The sequence below is a fragment of the Perognathus longimembris genome, chromosome 15 (assembly GCF_023159225.1).
Source record: "Perognathus longimembris pacificus isolate PPM17 chromosome 15, ASM2315922v1, whole genome shotgun sequence".
Lineage (NCBI taxonomy): Eukaryota > Metazoa > Chordata > Mammalia > Rodentia > Heteromyidae > Perognathus > Perognathus longimembris.
The window spans coordinates 38,727,337-38,747,223 of NC_063175.1; the positions used below are offsets into that span (position 1 = coordinate 38,727,337).

Below are 19,887 nucleotides of genomic sequence, written 5' to 3' on the forward strand. Positions count from 1 at the left end.
TGAGCTTTATTTGCTCAAGGGTAGTGTTCTGCCACTTGAGCCCCAGCCCCAATTTTAGCTTTTTGGTGGTTAATTGGAGACAAGAGTTTCATGGACTTTCTTGCCATGGACTTGCTTAGAACCATTATCCTCAGATCTCAGCCTTCTGAGTAGCTAAGATTACAAGCATGAGCCACCAGCACTCAGCTATAAAGTTAATATTTAAATGTTCACCTGTTTCCTATGTCTTATTTCCCAACTGGTTCCAAACTTGAGGAAAGAAAGGGTTATTTATAGTGTGTACCTCTGCCTCAAAAAAAGAAAAGAAATATATAATCTGTTATGGCTCATGTTCCCAATGAGCCTTCCTTGGGGTTTTTGTTGTATTCCTTTTTTCCCCTAAAGTCCTCTCTCAATATTGTCTTCAACTACTCCCAAATGTGTGTCTTCCTCAAAGCACACTCATTTATTCCACTGGGACATCTAACTAGTATTGAGTGTGCACGTGTGTGTGTGTGTGTGTGTGTGTGTTGATACTGGGTTTTGAACTCTAGGTCTTGAGCTCTTGCTTAGATTTTTCTCTCAAGGCTAGCACCCTACTATTTGATCCATAGATCTATTTCTGGCTTTTTGCTGGTTAGTTGGAGTTAGAGTTTCCCAGATTTCTTTCCGTGGGCTGGCTTTGAATCTCAGTCCTCAGATCTCAGCCTCTGCAGTAGTTAGGATTACTGGTATGAACCACCAGTGTCTGGCTCTCTCTTCTCTCTTCTGCAAAATTCTCTTTATTCTTGAGGCCAGGGCTCAGACCTTTCTTCCTAGGTGAGTCTTCCCTACGGAGTCCCAGGATGAACTGGTAGCTTTGTTGGCTTAGTTGCTGGGATTCTGGGTACATATTTCCATGATGCTTTCATACAGGGCTAATGTTAGATGACCTCATGTCTATCTTCCCCACAAGGGCAGAATAGGTTGAGCACTATATTGGAAAGGCTTCCTCTGCTCATGTCCATGTGCCTGTGCTTAACATCATTGTTGGCTTTGAAAGGTGCAGCTTTAATGAATGAGTAGCAGGATACATTATGACCCGCTCATTTGTATGATTCTCATAGTATTCTGCTCTACCCCTTCCATTGACTAGTCAGGCCCTTCAGTTTGTATCATGGTTGTCTCATCCTGACACTCTTCATTATTGGGTGGATTTGAGGTGGTAGGCTCTTAAAGCTGCTATGGAAAACTTGGGGAAAATAGAGGATCCAATGGGGGAAGCTTTTCAGTACTTTTTGAAAAGGCCTAGGACATTCTATATTTGGTGTTTTTTTTTGGTCTATGTTGGAATTGTGCACAGTAGGCATGTGTTCTACCATTGAGCTACATCCCCATTTCCAGATGTGGATGCTATCTATGCTTTAAAGGTAGCTTTATTCTATCCAAGAAGGGACTATTTCTCCATGACAGCAATCTTTTCTTCTCTGAATGATTCTAATACTAATTACTAGCATACAAGTAACTTATTTTTTAACAACGAGTTGTTCTTCTTACATTGTAAATTCTAGAGCTTCTGATATTTCCTAGATTCCTGGTATTTTCTGATCTCTTAAAAAACAGTTTGGTTTGAGGAGTGGCACTAATGCACAGATAAATATGTGTTAGACTGGCCCTCTCTGGATTCCATTGTGTTATGATTTAAGGATTCTGTAAAACCAGACTCTGCAAAAATCCCTTCCCAGATGATCTATCCTGTAGTCTGAAATCTTCATCTTCCATGTTCTTTCTTTCTTTCTTTCTTTCTTTCTTTCTTTCTTTCTTTCTTTCTTTCTTTCTTTCTTTCTTTCTTTCTTCCTTCCTTCCTTCCTTCCTTCCTTCCTTCCTTCCTTCCTTCCTTTCTTTCTTTCTTTCTTTCTCTCTCTCTCTCTCTCTTTCTTTCTTTATTTCTTTCTTTGGTCGTGGGGCTTCAATTCGTGGCCTGGGCACTGTCCCTGAGCTCTTTTGCTCAAGGATAGTGTTCTACCACTTTGAGCCACAGTGCCACTTCTGCATGTTATCCTTTGATTAATTTTTATAGAAGTGTTTGTATTAGTTGAACAGAAGTAGTTCACTATCTGAGAGAAGTAATACTTACCACTGATCACTGTAGTAAGAATTTGTTTTTTGTAAATCTGGTGTAGGTGGCTCACACCTGTAATCCTAGCTACTCAGGAGGCTGAGATTTGAGGCCCATGATTTGAAGCTAGCCCAGGCAGGAAAGTCCATGAGACTCTTATCTCCAACAAACCACTAAAAAAAAACCCCAAAACCCAAAACAAGTGGTCGACAGCCAAACTTGAGCACAAATGCTCAGGGATAGTACTCAGACCCTAACTTTAGCCCCAGGACCAACACCACACACGGAAAAGTATTAGTTTCTGTAATTCATTGTTTTGGAGACAGGGAGTCTAGAAGCCTTACAGATTGAATCCTAGACAAGGAAATTTTGGTTGTCAGAAGTTGAAGTGGACAAATAAGGTTGCAATTCTGAGATCTTAAGTGATGAGAAATGGCAGCGGCTGGGAGAAGGAAGGTCCTGAGCTTAGTGGGGAAAGGAAATTTGAGGCCAGCCTAGGCTTCTTAGTATGACCCTGACTAAAGAAAGAGCCAGAGCAGCTGTACTTTCTGTGTACATGTGTGTATGCAAAGTGTGTGTGTTTGTGTGTGAGTACTGAGCTGTTTCATACAAAGTTAGTGTTCTACCACTTGAGCCACAGGTCTACTTCTGGCATTTTGCTGGTTAATTGGTGATAAAAGTCTCACCGACTTTTTTTTTTTTTTTTGCTAGAGCTGGCTTTGAACTGTTATCCTTTTAAGTAGCTAGGATTACAGGTGTGAAACTCCATAGGTAGCTGACGCTGCACTCTTTGCTAAAAGGGAAGCTGGTAAAAAAAAAAAAAGATTGTATTACTTTGGGCTCTGATGCAAAATAATAGAATCATCTTTAAAGTCATCTGCTAGATCCACTCAGGGTAACCCAGAAAGAGAGATATTCAAAGACTGGGAGGCCTTTTGAAGCTGCCTGGTGGGTGTCCTGTGGTCCAAGGCTGGCCTTTCTGGCAGTGGCCCCACCTACCCATGCTGCTGCTTCTGTAAATCTCTGCTTTGTCTTTTTACTGGGGATCCCATCTTGTCCTCCCAGGCCTAGTGTCTTTGTACAATTCCTCAAGACAGGGGTCACATGAGACACTATACTTTTTAATTTTGGGTTATTGTTGTTGCTGCTTGTATTTTGAAGTGCTTTGATGAATGCTTGTATTGTTCTCATGCCCCAGCTTTTTCAAATGATCAGCACATTATAAAACACAATAATGACTCTAATTCCCCCACCCCCAATATACATATACAATGGCATTGCTAAATCCCCCAGATACTTATTGAGTTGAAAGAGTTTGGGATTTGGAGACTGCAGAGCTGGTTTGTTCCCCACACTACCATTTAGTGCTGATGACCTTAGGCAAGTCACCCATTCATCCAGTATTTATTTGGAATCTTCTTGCCTTAGTCATATAATCTCTGCAAAAGGGTAACAATACTCACTGTAATTACCTTCTAGGCCTGTTTTAGCGAAGCTAATAAAATTAGACTTACAGAAGAGTTCAAATTCAAATTTAGCTTTATTCAAATTTAATTGTTGATATTAGTAAGGGAAAAATGGACTGGATAGTGAGGTCCTGAGTTTAATCCTCAGTACTGCTAAATAAATAAATATTAAAGAATAGAGGATTGGGGCTGGGGATATGGCCTAGTGGCAAGAGTGCTTGCCTCCTATACATGAGGCCCTGGGTTCAATTCCCCAGCACCACATATACAGAAAATGGCCAGAAGTGGCACTGTGGCTCAAGTGGCAGAGTGCTAGCCTTGAGCAAAAAGAAGCCAGGGACAGTGCTCAGGCCCTGAGTCCAAGCCCCAGGACTGGCCAAAAAAAAAAAAGAAAAAGAATAGAGGATTGGAAGTATTGCTTGGTGGCAAAGCCTAGACCAACCTGGGACTTATAGCAAGAATCTGTCTTAGTTCTCCAACCCCCTTCAGAACAACAACAACAAAAATCAACAACAACAAATCACATGCCTTTTGAAATTGAAATCTATCTCTAGCCCCTTTCCTTACTCTGGAATCAGGGAGTGTGGTAATCAGGGCTTGTGGTAATAGATGAGGTTCAGGGTTGAAAATTCCAACCCTGTAATCATGTAGTTGGTTTCTCTGGTGACAAATCCCCATTCTGAAGATCTCTAGGAAACTTCTAAGGGTCATGCCATTAGGATCAATGCAAGTAAGGTGGAAAACAAGATTGCTATGCCTGGAAATTCCCAGAGCATGTGTGTGAAGGCAGCAGGAAGGGGAAGTACTCATGGCTATTCAAATGCTGTCATTTTTGGAGTTAGAGATGGGACAGTGGAGACCAGGGCATTTTCTAGAGCTCTTAGGAGCCAAGTCCTTCATTCCCATTTCTTCATCTTGGTGACCATTCATATGGTAGCACCCTAGGGCTAGAGGTCTTCCTTCCTTCCTTCCCCATGCTTTCATTTCCCTATCCTCCCTCCACAGTCTTGGGTTTTAGCCTTTTCTCCCAGAAATCCTATGAATGGTCAGTTTGAGTCCTTGACTCCCTCCTTAACAGGTTGACAGTGAGCCAGGGGAGGATCTAGTTTTTGGTTGACATTCAGTAAAAGACTAGGTAAAAATCTTGTGTATAGCTTTCCCATTAGCATTCCCAGGGCTGGGAACGTGGTTTATTGGTAGAGTGCTTGCCTAGCATGCATGAAGCCCGGGTTTGATTCCTCAGTACCACATAAACAAAAAAAGCCATAAGTGGTGTTGTGGCTCAAGTGGTAGAGCTAGCACTAGCCTTGAGCCAAAGAAGCTCAGGGACAGAGCCCAGGCCCTGAGTTCAAGCCCAGGATTGGAAAAAAAAAAGTTAAATCGCATGAGCTGGGAGTTACAGATAGGTCAGTGGTATGGCTTATCCTTAACATGTAAGTAAATAAGTAGATAAATAAACAAAATAAAGCCTAGGTCCCTATGCTCACATTAAGCCTCCAACTTTCCTTCCAATCTTCTTTTTCCTGGTTTTTCTGTTGTTCAGTCAGGAGGCATCCTGACCCATGCTGTTGTTCTCCAAATATCCTACACACTTTGCTCCTTCTCCAAACGCACTTGTCAAGAGCATTTATGGAGTGTAATTGATCTGCCAGACCTTGTAGTAGACACTAAGGGGCTAAGGAGGGGGTCTGTGCCTGGAGGGCACAGGTTCTCTTTCTCCTGTTTAACTATATTAAAGCAGGTTCTAGATTTCCCTCAACTTTTCTGTCTCCAGGATTCCAGCCCTTCTCCCAGCCTTTCACACACACTTGGAGCCTGGCAAGACTTCCTTGTTTTTACATCCTTGCAGGTCTGTGAATCCCAGCACTGATTCCTCCATTTAGGACATGGACACTGAGTGTACTTGGGGCCATCCCAGAAGGCCAAGCAGGACATCAGAGTCTCCACCCTACAAGTCTCTACTCTTTGATATGTCAGATGGATGATATCAAACATGCCCCTCCAGAAAATACAGGAGGGTACGTATTATGTAGGAAGCTCTGGAGGAAAGTGGCTGGCTAGATGAGGTTTCTCTTGCCCTCACAGGAAATTGGAGTTTTGGGACCCCCATCCCCAAACTCCTGGGATTCTACATAGATCTGGAAGTTCACTCTTTTTTTTTTTTGCCAGTCCTGGGGCTGGAACTCAGAGTCTGAGCACTGTCCCTGGCTTCTTTTTGCTCAAGGCTAGCACTCTACTACTTGAGCCACAGTGCCACTTCTGGCCTCATGTATACGAGGCGAGCACTTTACCACTAGGCCATATTCCCAGCCCCTGGCCATTCACTCTTATGTGCCAAATAAAGAGACATGGTAATGGGTAGAGAAAGGAAATTTATTAGGTAACACAGACAGTCATTAGAAGATAGCATTTCAGCCCATTCTGTCCTTGGTATACAGACACAACTAAACAGATAAAGAACTGGGGGAAAGGAGAGAGTGGTATCATAAACAGTCACAGGCCCAGGTTTGTTCAGAGTTTCAGTAGCCATTGTATCAGAGGACTGTTTTGGGCTGGACCCGGTTACTGGCTTTATCATTTGAGAAGAGGAGTGTGGCCAGTATAAACAAGTCCTTGATGCCTGGCAGGTGATCCAGTCCTTACTGTATCCCATGATGGTAGTAAAGAGACTGCATTGGAGAATAGCTAGAGCAAAGGAGACAGATAGAAGATGGAGAATGATAGCTTAATCTTGCTTTTAATTTGTGGGCCCAAGTAAAAAGTCAGTGTTTTTCAGCAAAAACAATTTCAGCACCTGTTACTGGCCCATAAGGTTCAACATCTTATTGTACAAGGTGATGTCTTTCATTAACAAACAAGAGTGAAATACATACTTGCTGGTAAATTAAATTCTGCTAGGCATTCCTATTTACTTTATTTTTTTTGTCAGTCATGGGGCTTGAACTCAGAGCCTGGGCGCTGTTCCTGAGCTTTTTTGCTCAAGGCTAGCATTCTATGGCTTTGAGTCACATTACTACTTCTGTTTTCTGGTGGCTAATTTGGAGATTAGAGTCTCATTGACTTGCTTGCCCCAGCTGGCTTTCAACCACAATCCTCAGCTGTCAGCCTCCTGAGTAGCTAGGATTACAGGCATGAGCCACTGGGTCCAGCTCACTTTATTGTTTTTTAACAGCTGTTCTATATGGGGCAGATTTCACTGGATTGGGAAGGACTTGGTTCCAGAGCACTTTACCTACGACAGAAGAGCCCCGAGCTGGAGCCATTCAGCCTAAGGGAGATGTCCCTCCCAGCCACCCTAGCCTGGCTTCTGGCCACACTCTCATGGCATCCTTCTGCACTGTTCCATTCTGGTTCTAGTCCCACGAGAACCTTGCTTTGGAGAAAAAGTTATACTCAGATGGAAATTCACTGCATGGAAGCACAGTGAATCTATGTGCCTTAGGACTCCCACCTTGTGACTTGGGACACTGCCACTGGAAGGTCAACCCCATTTTAAATGTTCTCTTTAAGCTAAGAATTGTTTGTGTGTATGAGAGAGAGAGAGGAGTGCTTGATATTCTTTGTTCATTTTTACCTGTGAAAGGTAATATGAGGCTATCTTCCTTGGACAGGTAAAAATACTAGATCTGAGGGACATTACAGTCCTCTGCTAGAATTAGGCAGAATTAGGTCCAAATTCCATTAGACTCTAGAACACCTGGTCTGCCATTGTCCTCTGAATGCTTCTTTTAAAAAATTATTATTTTTTGCTTATGTGTTACTGAGGAGTTGAACCAAGGGCCTTATGCATGCTAGGAAAGCACTCTACCACTAAGCCACATTCCTAGCCCTCTGACTGTTTCTTGATGAGAACCTTCCATATAGAGGATGCAACTTGTTTCCACAGAAGGATGCTAAGAGCAAGTAAAGTTAATTCTAGAAGCAGTGACTTGTCTGAGCAATGTTCATGGCTACCAAGTGCAGAGAGTTAGTATTTCTCCAGATTTCACTGCCTTATGCCTTCGTAAGCTGGGATTTGTGTTCCATCAAGCCTACATGGCTATCATGAGGATCAAGTGAAGGAATGAATCCATTTAAATAGTATGGTGCTGGTCTGGTAAGAGTAACCATTTAACAAAAGTTAGCTATTATCCTTTTTTTTCTCTCACTCTATTCATTTATGCTGAGATAGAACATTTCTGTGCCTAAAGGCAGTTAGCAAGAATGAACTAGATGGGATATACAACTAAACGAAATTAAATCAGTATGTGGAAGAAATATCTGTACTTGTATGTTTATTACAGCACTATTCACAAAAGCCAAAAGATGGACTCAACCTGGGTGTCTGTTGACATGAGTGAAGTAAGCAAAGATAATATATACTAGAGTTTTATTGAGCTCTAAAAAAAGAATGAAATTCTATCATTTGCATATTTGAATGGAAAGGCATGGTATGAAGTGAAATAAGTCAGGCACAGAATGGCAAATATCTCATTCTGACATATGCCGAAGGGTTAAAAAGTTGATCTTAGAGTAAGAGGGTTGTAAAAGATGTGAGGTAGGAGGGGATGGCTAACAGATACAAGGGTATAGCTGGAAAAGAGGGAAAACTTCCAACATTTGATAGTGCAATAGGATACCTTCAAAATTGTATAGAGGCTGTGAATGTGTCAATAGAAGGAAATAATACACATACAAGATGATGGATACTGTTAATTACTTCAACCTGAGAATTACACATTGCACATGTTTTGAAATGGCACCCAGTTCCTTGCAAATAGTACCATTATTTTATGACAATAAAATACAAAAATATAATAATAAAAAAGTTGGATCAACTAGAGGAGCTTGAAGGGCTTTGGGTGTAAAGGGGTGACTAATGTCAAGGTGAGTGTGGTCCCACTATTGTACAGACATAATCTCCTCCAAGGAAGGTGCTAGCACAGGTTCTTTAAAAGGTGGAGAACGCTCACATTTTCTTCTCAAGCCAGTTTTACAATTTTTTCTCTCTTCTCCGCGCTCCCTGGAGGGTACTAGGTCTCGAGTTGTGAGGTTGTCCTCAGTCAGCATCTTCTCTGGAAGTCCTCTTCCTGCCAGGTAGCCTGGCGCCTGCATCGCCTTTCTCCAGGTGCACAGTCCAGCAAGTGTTCCCCTTGGCCTTCCTCTCAAGGACGGACGGGGCGACGAGACAGCCCCCGCGGGCTGCAGCGTGGAATTTGGGGTGTCCGGAGCCCGCAGGACAGAGCTGGGTCCGCTCGCTGGCCGTTCGCCGTCTCACCAGCAGGTGGCGCGACGCTCGCCAGGCCCGCGGGTGCCTGAGCCCGAAACTTGCACAGGATGTTAGTGCCACAGCACGCGAGCACAGCTGGGTCTCCCCGGGCGGAGCAGCTGTTTCCTCCCGAGAAAACGTGCGGAGGGAAGGCAGCGAACTCCCCGCAGGAGTGACGGAAGGATTCAGACAGCGCGCGAGCTTCCCTCGGGAAGGCTTCAGGAGCAGGTGAGCGCTCGGCAACAGCAGGGAAGGGCAAGGGCCGTCCATTTCTTAAGGCTTCGTCCTTGTTTGCGTCGAATGGCTTTTCTGCCCTTTTGAGAAAGACGTTTCTGGAAGGGAGTTTTCTGAACCCAAGGAGGGCGCGCGGGAAAGAAGCCCTAGAAGCCAGTGTCCTTGCTCTAGCGCTCTGCAGCGGGAGGAGCGCGGAGTCGCTCCCGCCAGGTGGCGCTGTCCGGCTTTCTCCCGGGCCTGGCGCTCCAGTCCCAGGAGGTCTCCCGCCGCAGCGGCCACTCTAGCCAGCCGGGCGCGGGCTCGGTGGTTCCGGGCGGAAGTGAGGCGCCGAGCGGAACGGCCTCTGGTGACATTTTCTTGGGGCGGCGCGGACGGCTGAAGGGAATTGGTGGTGGAGTCGGTGGACGCTGCGGAGGCGGCGGGATTCGCTTTGACCTCAGCGGGGGGCTCCGACTGTGACCCTCGGCTCCGGGCCGGGGCTGGTGCCGAGGCGGAGGAGGCGGCGGCAGCCCTCGTTTCCCGAGTCCCCGCGGGCCGGGAGAGTGCCTGCCGGAGTCGGAGCGTGCCCCGACGGGGCGCGCGGGGCGGTCGCGCGGGACGGAGCGGCCGGGGCGCTCAGGTGAGGCGGGAAGGGGCGCGGGGCCGCGGCCTGGCTGCTTGGTCGAGCCGCGGGGCCCGGGCTGCGTTCCGAGGAGGGGTCGGGCCAGGCGCCCGGCGTGCGGGCCGTGGGGACGAGCTCTGCGGTCCGGAGTCCGGCCGCGGGGTCGCGACGAGCCCGGCTGGGGCTAGCTGGAAGTTCGTTCCCAGTCTCGGCGGGAGGCGCCGCCGGCGAAGGGGGGGGGGGGGAAGGGATGTCGAAGCCGTCCCGACCGACTGCTGGTGACCCTCGTGTCCTCCAGCCCGGCCGAACTGTCTGTCCTCTTCTTTCCCGGTCCCGATTGCTGGCGCCGAGGGCCGGCTGGAGCGGCCTCAGCCTCCAGGTCTCCGGGGTAGCGGCTTCGCAGCCCCCCGGAGTTGTCTCCGTACAACTCTGGGGTTCCCGGCCCGCGGCGGGGAAGCAGGGGCGGCAGCTCCGCCAACTCAGCAGCTGGGGACTGGCGGCGACACCTGCTCCTGCCGCGCACAGTCCGGCGGCCTCCTCGGCGCCGCTGCCCCGGAGACGCGAGAAAGGCTTTTCAATCGGGCTCGGTGCTGCTGTTCGAGCCTGGGAGCTTCCGAGGGACAGTCGGTCCCCAGGTGCCCGGGGTCAGTGGGATTGATGTATTAGTCTGAAAACTTGACCTCTTTCGGGGAGTTCGTTAACTTTCCTTAAAAGCCGGCAAAGATGTAAAAACTGATGCGATGATTGCTTTTCCTGATTTCCCAGATTGGTGGTCTTTCGTAGTCGCTGCCTGTCTCTCGCTGACTGTCTGTCTGTGTCTGTCTCCTTTCTCATAGCATCCACCTCTGTCTACCGTGCTATTTATGCGGTTGGTACATCTCTCGTTCTCAAAACACCACACCCCTCCCCTGACTGTAAAGGCTATTTATCCCAGGCTAGTCTGGAACTCAGTGTGTAGCCCAGGCAGGTCTGGAACTCAACACCCTCTGGCCTTAGCCGCCCTGAGTGCTGGAATTTACAGTCGTTCTCACCGTTAACATTTGCTCTGTTCCCAGCACAAACTAGCGGCCCCTAGGTAGAAGGAAAGAAAGTCTCCCTCCCAGATTCGTTTATGCTGAGGTGTGCTTTTCGTGTTTTGCCTGAGCTTTTGCTTTCTGAATCTTTCTACCCATTTGCATGAAAATCCCACTGATGATGTTCTATCAAGGTCGGACCTCTTAATTAGAAATGCATCTGGCAGTTTTGCTAAGGCTATTAGTGTGTAGTATCATTGGACACATGCTAACAGTTTGAATTGCTCCATTCTTCTCTTGGGATATTTTAAGGATGGAGGCTATTAACTTTCTAATGTAGTTTTGCTGATCCTGGCAGTCTGGATTTCTCCAGGAATCAGAGCATTGCTTTCTGGTTTAACAAGCATTTTTAGAGACCTACAATGGATAGTTACTACCTGGTGTCCGGAAAAACTATGGCAATAACTTTATTTCATAGCAAGTATTAATATTTTGCTCAAGTAATATTCCCAAGTACAGTGTTTAGCAGAGTGCTTTATACACAGTAGGCACTCAGTAAATGCACAATTATGAATTAAATTTGAGTTGTGGTAGCCAAGATATAATTGTATACTGCCTTACAAGAACTCGAAAGCCAATTACTGATGGCTTACACCTGTAATCCTAGCTACCGAGAGCCTGGGATCCAGAAGATCCTGGTTCAGGGCCAACTTGGGCAGAAAAGTCTGAGATTCAATCTTGAAAATAATGAGCAAAAAGCCAGCCTTGCATTAAAATCATGAGTACTGTAGAACAAACAGTATGAAGACTGAGTGTTTTTCCCCACTCACTTTTTAAGATTTGGAACTGGTATGCATTAGAAGTTCACACCTTAACTTGGTAGCTTTGGTAAATTATCTTAAACTTTCCTTAGATTAGGAAAATTAAAATAACACATGATGTATATTTGTTGACTTCTTGAGAATGCCTTTAAAAAAATTAAAAAATCATTTAATATGTGTTCCCATGAAGCATATTGATTTCAGTATATTTATTATTAATCTTTTTTTGTAGGTCGTGGGGCTTAAACTTAGGGCCTGCGCACTGCCTCTGGGCCCTTTTGTTTAAGTTAGTGCTCTACCACTTTAAGCCACAATTCCACTTCCTGTTTTTGAGTGATTAATTGAAGATAAGAGTCTTGGGGGGACTTTTCTGCCTAGGCTGGCTTTGAACTGTCATCCTCAGATCTAAGTCTCTTGAGTAGCTAGGTTTACAGGGGTGAGCCACCAGGGCCTGTCTGATTTCAGTATATTATTTTAAGAAAGAGTTTAGGGCCTAAAATTTCTTGGTTATCTATAATTATATATTGATTGTCTGCTGTGTGCCAGAATTGCTGTAATTTGCAAGAGTTGTAGTTGAGAGTAAGACCAAAAAGATCTGGGTGCTCAAATAACTACAGCTGTTTTTTTGTTTTTTTTTTTGCCAGTCCTGGGGCTTGAACTCAGGGCCTGAGCAATGTCCCTGGCTTCTTTTTGCTCAAGGCTAGCACTCTACCACTTGAGCCACAGCACTATTTCTGGCTTTTTCTATATATGTGGTGCTGAGGAATTGAACCCAGGGCTTTATGTATGCAAGGCAAGCATTTTATCACTAGGCCACTTTATTTTTTGGCTGGGCTTGAACTCAGGGCCTAGGCACTGTCTGTAAACCTCTCTGTGCTCTAAGCTATTGCTTTACTTGAGCCATAGCACCACTTCTGGTTGGTTTTTGTTTTTGTTTTTTTCTGTGATTAATTGGAGATAGAGTTTCATGAACTGTCTTGCTCAGGCTACTGTGATCCTTTTATCTCAGCCTCCTGAGTAGCTAGGATTACAGGCATGAGCCACCAGTGCCCGAATAACTTCAGCTTTTTTTTTTTTTTTGGCTAGTCCTGGGGCTTGAACTCAGGGCCTGAGCACTGTCCCTGGCTTCTTTTTGCTCAAGGCTAGCACTTTGCCACTTGAGCCACAGTGCCACTTCTGGCCATTTTCTGTTTATGTGGTGCTGGGGAATTGAACCCAGGGCCTCATGTATACAAGGCAAGCACTCTTGCCACTAGGCCATATCCCCAGCTCCTAACTTCAGCTTTTTAACTTGAGGTTTGAGATAGTTTCTAGCTAAATGTCTGGTCTAAGAAACAGCCTAAGTGAAAAAAATATTATGCTCTTGAATGATCTAGTTGGGCCAGTGCACCTTGAGTTTTCAGAGATTGGTAGAATAGATGGAAAGTTGGGCCCTTTTTTTTTTTTTTTTTTTTGGTCAGTCATGGGGTTTGAACTCAGGAGGTTGGGCCCATTTTGAAGATAATCTTAGTTTGTTAATGGGTTATGGATTTTCTTCTTTTAGGGGGGAAATTTCAGTTGGAATAAACTTTGTGATCCTCCTACCTCAGTGCTGGAATTATAGGCCCATGCCACCATATCCAGCTCTTCAAATCCTTTTAGCCTTGACCAATTGCATCTGCTTTCCTTACTCTTTCAGAACTCTATTATTGAACCTAAGGGAAAGAAGCATTGCTTCTTGTGTGGGCAGCTTCTCTCAGGTGAGTGGGAATGATGTTCAGTCAGTTTTTACACTCAGCCTGCAAAGCCTTGCAGTAAAAAGGAAAGCTCAAGGTAAAACTAAAAGGCTTCTTGCCTGTGCTTATTTTCTTTTTTGTCCTTAACCTGCCCTGAGTGGAAACATGCATGCATTATACAGATTTATTGGAACATATTAGTAGCAGCAGAGAATACTGTCATTTAAAAATACTTTAAAATAGCCAAATGACTCAGTAAAATAAGTGACTCAGATTTAATTGGTTTTCTTATTCAGAATTTGTGGCTTTAATTTACATGTTTTAAGTTTTGTTTCTCTCTTTTGTGTCTTTATTCAAAATAAGGAACCTCATTCCTCTTTGTACAGAGTATCACCTAATAGTAGGAAGACTGTAAAAGTCTAAATTATTAAATTGGCTTTATTTAATATTGAAATCTAGCTGGATTATTTATTTTTTATATATTCTAGTTAAGTGAAGATTAATCTAAAATAGAGCTCTTATCAGCAGACCCTATTTTGTGTGCACAGGAGGTGTATTTATACCTGGATAAATTAAAAATCCACTTACTGAGCGCTCAAGAGCCAGGTAATTGGATATGTGGATAAAATAATGTTTCTTCCCAAAGAACGTAATCTACTGAACCAGATGATTTCTATGTTTTCTTCCTCTAGAATGTGAAGAAGAGAGATTGCTATAGGAAAAAATGTCCTGCATTAAACAATGACAAAAAATATAATTGTTTTGTGGAGCCACTTGTCCTTTTTAATGCTGTTATTATTTTGCCAGTCCTGGGGCTTGAACTCGGGGCCTTGGCACTGTCTCTGAGCTTCTTTTGCTCAAGGCTAGCACTCTACCACTTGAGCCACTGCACCATTTCCAGCTTTTTCTTTTATGTGGTACTGAGGAATAGAACCCAAGGCTTCATGCATGCTAGGCAAGCACTCCCCATCTTTAAGCCACATTCCCAGCCCGTTACATTATTTTTTGTATGCCAGTTCATTTACAAAATACTTTCCATTCACTTGAAACTGGAGTGAAACTCTGGGTGTTGTTAAGTCAGTTCTGATGTTGAAAGAGCAACAAAATTAATCTGTTAAGATTTACTTAGAACAAAATGTACTCACTGCCATATGTATGAAACTGTAACCCCTCGCTTTGACAATAAAGAAAGAAAAGAAAAAAAGATATACTTAGAACAGTTATTTCAAAGAGTATATAAGATAGAATTGTGCTAAGATAACCTAGAAATTTAAGTTTTTATTAGCATAGTTAATATTAGAGAAAAAAGATACTAACCAATACGTTAACTTACTATTTTTTTGAGTTGTCTGATTAAACAAATAACTTTCATAATGTCTGGATTCAGCATTTTGTTGCTTTATATAGAAAGGTATTGTTGGGGATAGGGAAATTGGGTGTGGACTTCAAAACTCTAGGAAAACAGGACTGTTTACCTTTCTGTTTGAAGAACAAAAACTTCATGTGGTTAAGATTTTAAGCAGTATCCTGTCTACCTTACTTTTAATCTAGCATAAAAGCATTTTTCCCCCTCTTAGTACTAAGAATCAAACCCAGGGCCTGATGATTTAAGCAAGAGAACCATGTTCTCAAGTCAACATTTAATCATCAAGGGTTTCTCATTTTTCTCTACTGTAAACAGTTTGCTACGAACCTGAGGTTATGTGTAGTGGATAGATTTTTGGCAACCTTTTTGGGACTTCTGATTCCAGCATGTGTAGTGACTCATCTTTATGTGAGTTGTCTTCTAAGGAAGAGAAAATAACCAGAGCAGAAATCTTAAACATTAATCGATTTAATAAAGGGTGCTTTTGAGTACTTTCCAGGGTCTCTCATTAGCCACAGTACTTTGTGTGTGTATGTGTGTGCTTGTTTGGTAACTTTTTGGGCTTTTCACTTGATACTAGTTTATTTACAGCCATGGTATGGGACCAAAAACCCTGTCAGAAGTTGTAGTATCTGTAGTATGAAGTGCTTTGAGCAGCTATTATCACTTGGCCTATTTATAGAGTTTATATCAGTGAGAAAAGATTGGCTGGCAAGCAGAGCTACTCTGTTCTGGTTGCAGTCTTATAATTTATATTTCAGTTCATGGTAGGACAGATTGAGCATATTATAGGTGAATCCGTTTAGTTTGGTTAATTTACAGTTTCTTTTTTGTACTCTAAACCTTTAAAACTTGTAATCTCAGTCAACTTTACCCTTTCCTTGAAGGGAAGAACACCAAACAGCTATTAATCACACTAAAGGAAATTAACAATAATTCCTAATATCACATGGTAGTGTTGGTTTTTTCATTATTTTATAAGCGGGTTTCTGTAGTTATTCAGATTGTGTCAAACATGGTCTATATATTGTTTCACCATCAATTTCTGTCTTATGTTTTATGTAGAAAGATAACAAATTACTCTGAGAAATCATGTTGATTTTATATAATGGAATTTTTGTTTGTTTTACTTTGCAGGTCCTGGAGCCTGAAGTCAGGGCCTGGGTGTTGTTCTTGAGCTGTTGTGCTCAAGGTTAGCACTCTACCACTTGAGCCATACCTCCACTTCCAGTTTTTTGTAATTCATTAGTGATAAATGGTTTCATAGACTTTCCTACGTGGGCTGGCATTAGACTGTGATCTTCAGATCTCAGTCTCCTGAGTAGCTAGGATTACAGACTTGAGCCATCGTCTGGCTGGGAATGTATATTTATAATAAGTATGGTTAATAAGCAAACAGATTATTTCATTAGTGGTCTTTGTGACATCCCTCACCCCGCTGTTAGGGTTTGAACCCAAGATTTTGCATTTTTTGCTAGGTAGCCACACATCCAGATCTTTTGTTTGTTTATTTAGTTTATTGTTATTTTTGCTGGTACAGGATATTGAACTCCAGGTATTACGCTTACTCAGCTTGTTTGCTCTGCCAGCAATGTACCACTTGAACCATGCCTCTAGCTTATTATTATTTTTTGCTAGTTATTTAATAGATGGAGACTCATACAACTGATACTTGAGAAAAAACTCATCCTGGGTTTTTGTGTGTATGTGTGTGTGCCTGTCCTGGGATTTGAACTTGGGGCCCCCGGCCCTGTTCCTGAGATTTTGTGCTCGAGGCTAGTGCTCTGCCACTTGACAGTTCTACTTCTGACTTTTTGGTGGTTAACTGGAAATAAGAGTCTCACAGACTTTACTGCCTGGGATGGTTTTGAACTGCTATCCTCATATCTCAGCCTCCTGAGTAGCTAGTATTACAGGTATGTGTCACCAGCTCCTAGCTGTATTTGAAATATTAAAATTACATGTCTTACCAGAAGTTTAGAGGAACCCCATACAAAGCTGTCTGCTTGCATACTTCTGACATACTCCAAATTTTGCCATATTTGTCTTATTGTCTCAAGGTTTCTCATCCAGTAAAATAGAAGACTTGGCAACCAGTGCAGGTTTTCTTTTTGTTTGTTTGTTTTTAAATTTTTGCTTTGACACATATTGTACTAGGTGTTCTTCCCTTTGCCTTTGCCTCTTTTTTTCCCTCTTCCTTAGCTCCAAAAAAATTGTGGTCATCCTTCTGCATCTCTACTTCCTGTTCCTTCCATAGTGGCAGCACCATATTTCCCCAAAGCTTTTTTTCTTTCTTGGCAGGCGACCTTTTCCTTTTCATAACACAGATGCGATTATACCAATGTGTAGAACATGACAGAAGTCAGCAGATGTTGAACTTCAGACAGTGCCACATCTGCTTGTAATGGTACATACTTCTCAGTGTAGCTCTTGTCTGCCATGGAATCACTGAGCACATGGAGGTTGGGTAGGTTTTTCAGTCCTTTGAAGTCCTTTGCATCAGCTGTGTTTGGGAGCTAGGTAGCAGCAGAGGGATAGACTTCAAGAGGTCAGTGCTCAGAGCCAAGAGGAAAAAAAAAGGCGCATGCTTTTGTTTGCTTTTGGAATCACCCTTTTACAGCAGTGCTCTTGTATGCCACAGTCAGATAGTCAGGTAATTATTGTTATTCTCTTAAATTGTTATTACTCTTGCAGTTCTCCCCTACCATTGAGTTTTCACAGTACTGTATTTTTTTAAATTTATTTTTTATCCTATCCTTAAACTCAGGCCTTCCTACTTCTGTCTCTTGAATGTCGGAATTAGTCATGTGCCACCATGCTTGGTTCATAATAATCTGTTCTGCAAGCCAACTTGTTTAACAGTACAAAATGGCATTTGCTTAGCAGTGCTGGAGATCAAACCCAGGTCAAACCCAGGGGCTCACTCAGGTTATATTCCCAGCCCTGTGAAATACCTTGTTCTTCCCCTGCCCCTCCCCCCCCCAACTCTTGTTCCCCTCCTGGCCTTTCACTGTACTGTGGTTTGAACTCAGTGCTCATGCTTGTTAGACAGGCACACTTCTACTTGAGCCACATACCAATCCCTCCTTGGTTTTGTGAGAAAGGGTTTCAAGGCTCTGTATGGCCTTGAAATCTTGATCTTCTTGATTCGGCCTCCCAGGTGGTGAGATTATAGGCATATCCCACCATGCCTGCTTTATGAAGTAACATATCTTTTTGTGATGATTGTCAAAATCAGCAGGAAGTAGGTATATGATACTGTTAGAACAGTCCTGCCTCATTTTATTTATCTCCATGTGCTACAGTTTGTTTTGTTTTTGTTCTTCACACTGCATGTTTCATTCCCTGTCCTCTGTTCTTGTTCATGTTCAAGAAAACAAAACTAAGAAATTCCAAAACATCTTGGACTTTTTTTTCCCTCCCAACATGGGGGTTTAAGCTTAGGGTTATGGGTTCTCAGCTTTCTTGCTTATGTCTGACACTCTACTACTTGAATTATGTTCCTAGTCCAGCTTTTTACTGGATAATTGGAGTTGGAGTCTCATGGACCTTTCTGCCTGGAATGGCTTGAATAACTACCCTCCATATTTCAGCCTCCTACATAGTGAGGATAATAGATAGGAGTGGCAGACATCTGGGTTTGCATATTTTATTTGAAATACCTACACAGATATAGCTAGGAGTTTAAAAGCACTGTAATTAAGTGTAAGTGTGTGTGTGTGTGTGTGTGTGTGTGTGTGTGTGTGTGTCTTGAGGCTTGAACTAAGGGCATGGGCACTGTCCTTGAACTTTTTTATTTGAGGCTAGTGTTCTACCACTTGAGCCACGGCTCTACTTGTAGCTTTTTGGTGGTTAATTGCAGCTAAGAGTCTCACAGACTTTCCTGGACTGGCTTTGAACCATGATCTTCAGATCTCAGCCTTCTGAGTAGCTAGGATTACAGGTATGAGCCACCACTGCCCAGTTTAAGAAAGCGATTTTAAAGAACCACACAGATTAGTATGGGTTCTGCTTTGCCTTGAAGTTTGGTTCCAACTGTTAGGGAAGCTACTACCATTTGAAAAAAATGAGTTATCAGTAAATGCAAACTGAAATCTGTTTTATATTGTAAGTGTATTTGTCTTTAGAGCAGAAACTTCTGTTCTTTTTTAAAATTTTTTTTTATTAATTGAACAAATTTTTTTACAAGGTGTTATGCAAAGAGGGTGCAGTTACATAGTAGGGCAGTGTGTACATTTCTTGTGATATCTTACAACCTGTTTTTCCATCCCTTGTCTAGGTCAGGTAGACACATATGCAATATAAATGTATCAAGCACATATACAGTGTTCACAGACTTGGTCTCTACTGTCTCTCCGTCTCCCTTTGTTAACAGTCATATATCAGGGAGATCATGCCCCTTTGTTTTCTGTGTTCTAGGCTTGTCTCACTCAACATTATTTGTTCGAGTTCTGACCATTTCCCTGCGAATAACAATATTTCACCATTCCTAATCGCTATGTAGTATTCCATTGTGTATAAGTACCATATTTTTTGGATCCATTCGTCTGTGGAGGGGCATCTGGGTTGTTTTCATATTTTGGCTATTGTGAATTGTACCGCGATAAACATGGAAGTACAAATGTCTTTTTGAAATCTTGGGGTTTGCTGTTTAGGATAGATGCCTAGGAGTGGTATGGCCGGGTCATAGGGTAGGTCTATATTGAGCTTTTTGAGAAACCTCCATACTGTTCTCCAAAGTGGTTGTACTAATTTGCACTCCCACCAACAATGGAGAAGGGTTCCTCTTTCCCCACAGCCCCTCCAGCATTTGTTGTTTCCTGAGTTCAGAGTATAGGCCATTCTAACTGGGGTGAGGTGGTATCTCAGGGTTGTTTTTATTTGCATTTCCTTTACTAGCAGGGATGTTGAGCATTTCCTCATGTGTTTCTTTGCCATTTTTATATCTTCTCTTGTGAAGTCTCTCTTTAGCTCTTTTGCCCATTTCCTAATAGGTTTATTGGGCTTGGAGGGGCTTAGTTTTTTGAGTTCTCTGTAGATGACCGATATCAGGCCTTTCTCTGTTGCTGTGCTGGTAAATATCCTTTCCCATATCGTTGGCTGTCTTTCTATTTTGGTGGCTATGACCTTAGCTGTGCAGAAACTTTTTAATTTGTAGTAGTCCCATTTGTCGAGTCTTTCCCCTATTTGTTGTGCCCCTGGGACTCTATTCAGGAAGAAACTTCTGTTCTTAGATTAATTACATTCCTTTGTAGTCTGATGACTTTTGGTCTCATCCATATTAGAAACATGTTTTTTTGTTTGTTTGTTTTTACTATAGTATAGAAACAGTCCAGTTGCCTTAAT

At 43.0% G+C, this 19,887-nt stretch overlaps 2 protein-coding genes across 5 annotated transcripts in view; one reads left to right on the forward strand and one right to left on the reverse strand.

Annotated features, from left to right (window-relative positions):
* The first annotated feature begins 8,849 nt into the window (after positions 1–8,849).
* The window catches only part of C15H18orf25 (chromosome 15 C18orf25 homolog), an 83,227-nt gene continuing 72,189 nt past the window's right edge, over positions 8,850–19,887 (forward strand). The window contains exon 1 of one of the 4 annotated variants that reach the window (XM_048363710.1): positions 8,850–9,019. The gene's annotated coding sequence lies outside the window, so the exon portion shown is untranslated. Of the gene's footprint in view, positions 9,020–9,366; positions 9,645–15,378; positions 15,734–19,887 lie in introns of those variants that run through there. The other 3 variants (XM_048363709.1, XM_048363713.1, XM_048363711.1) reach the window with 3 other exon arrangements.
* Positions 9,462–10,460, reverse strand: LOC125363935 (skin secretory protein xP2-like). Its single transcript, XM_048363270.1, has 2 exons — positions 10,307–10,460; positions 9,462–10,219 (listed from the first exon to the last, which is right to left on the reverse strand). The coding sequence occupies exons 1-2, from the start codon at positions 10,458–10,460 to the stop codon at positions 9,462–9,464; spliced, it is 912 nt and encodes a 303-aa protein (XP_048219227.1).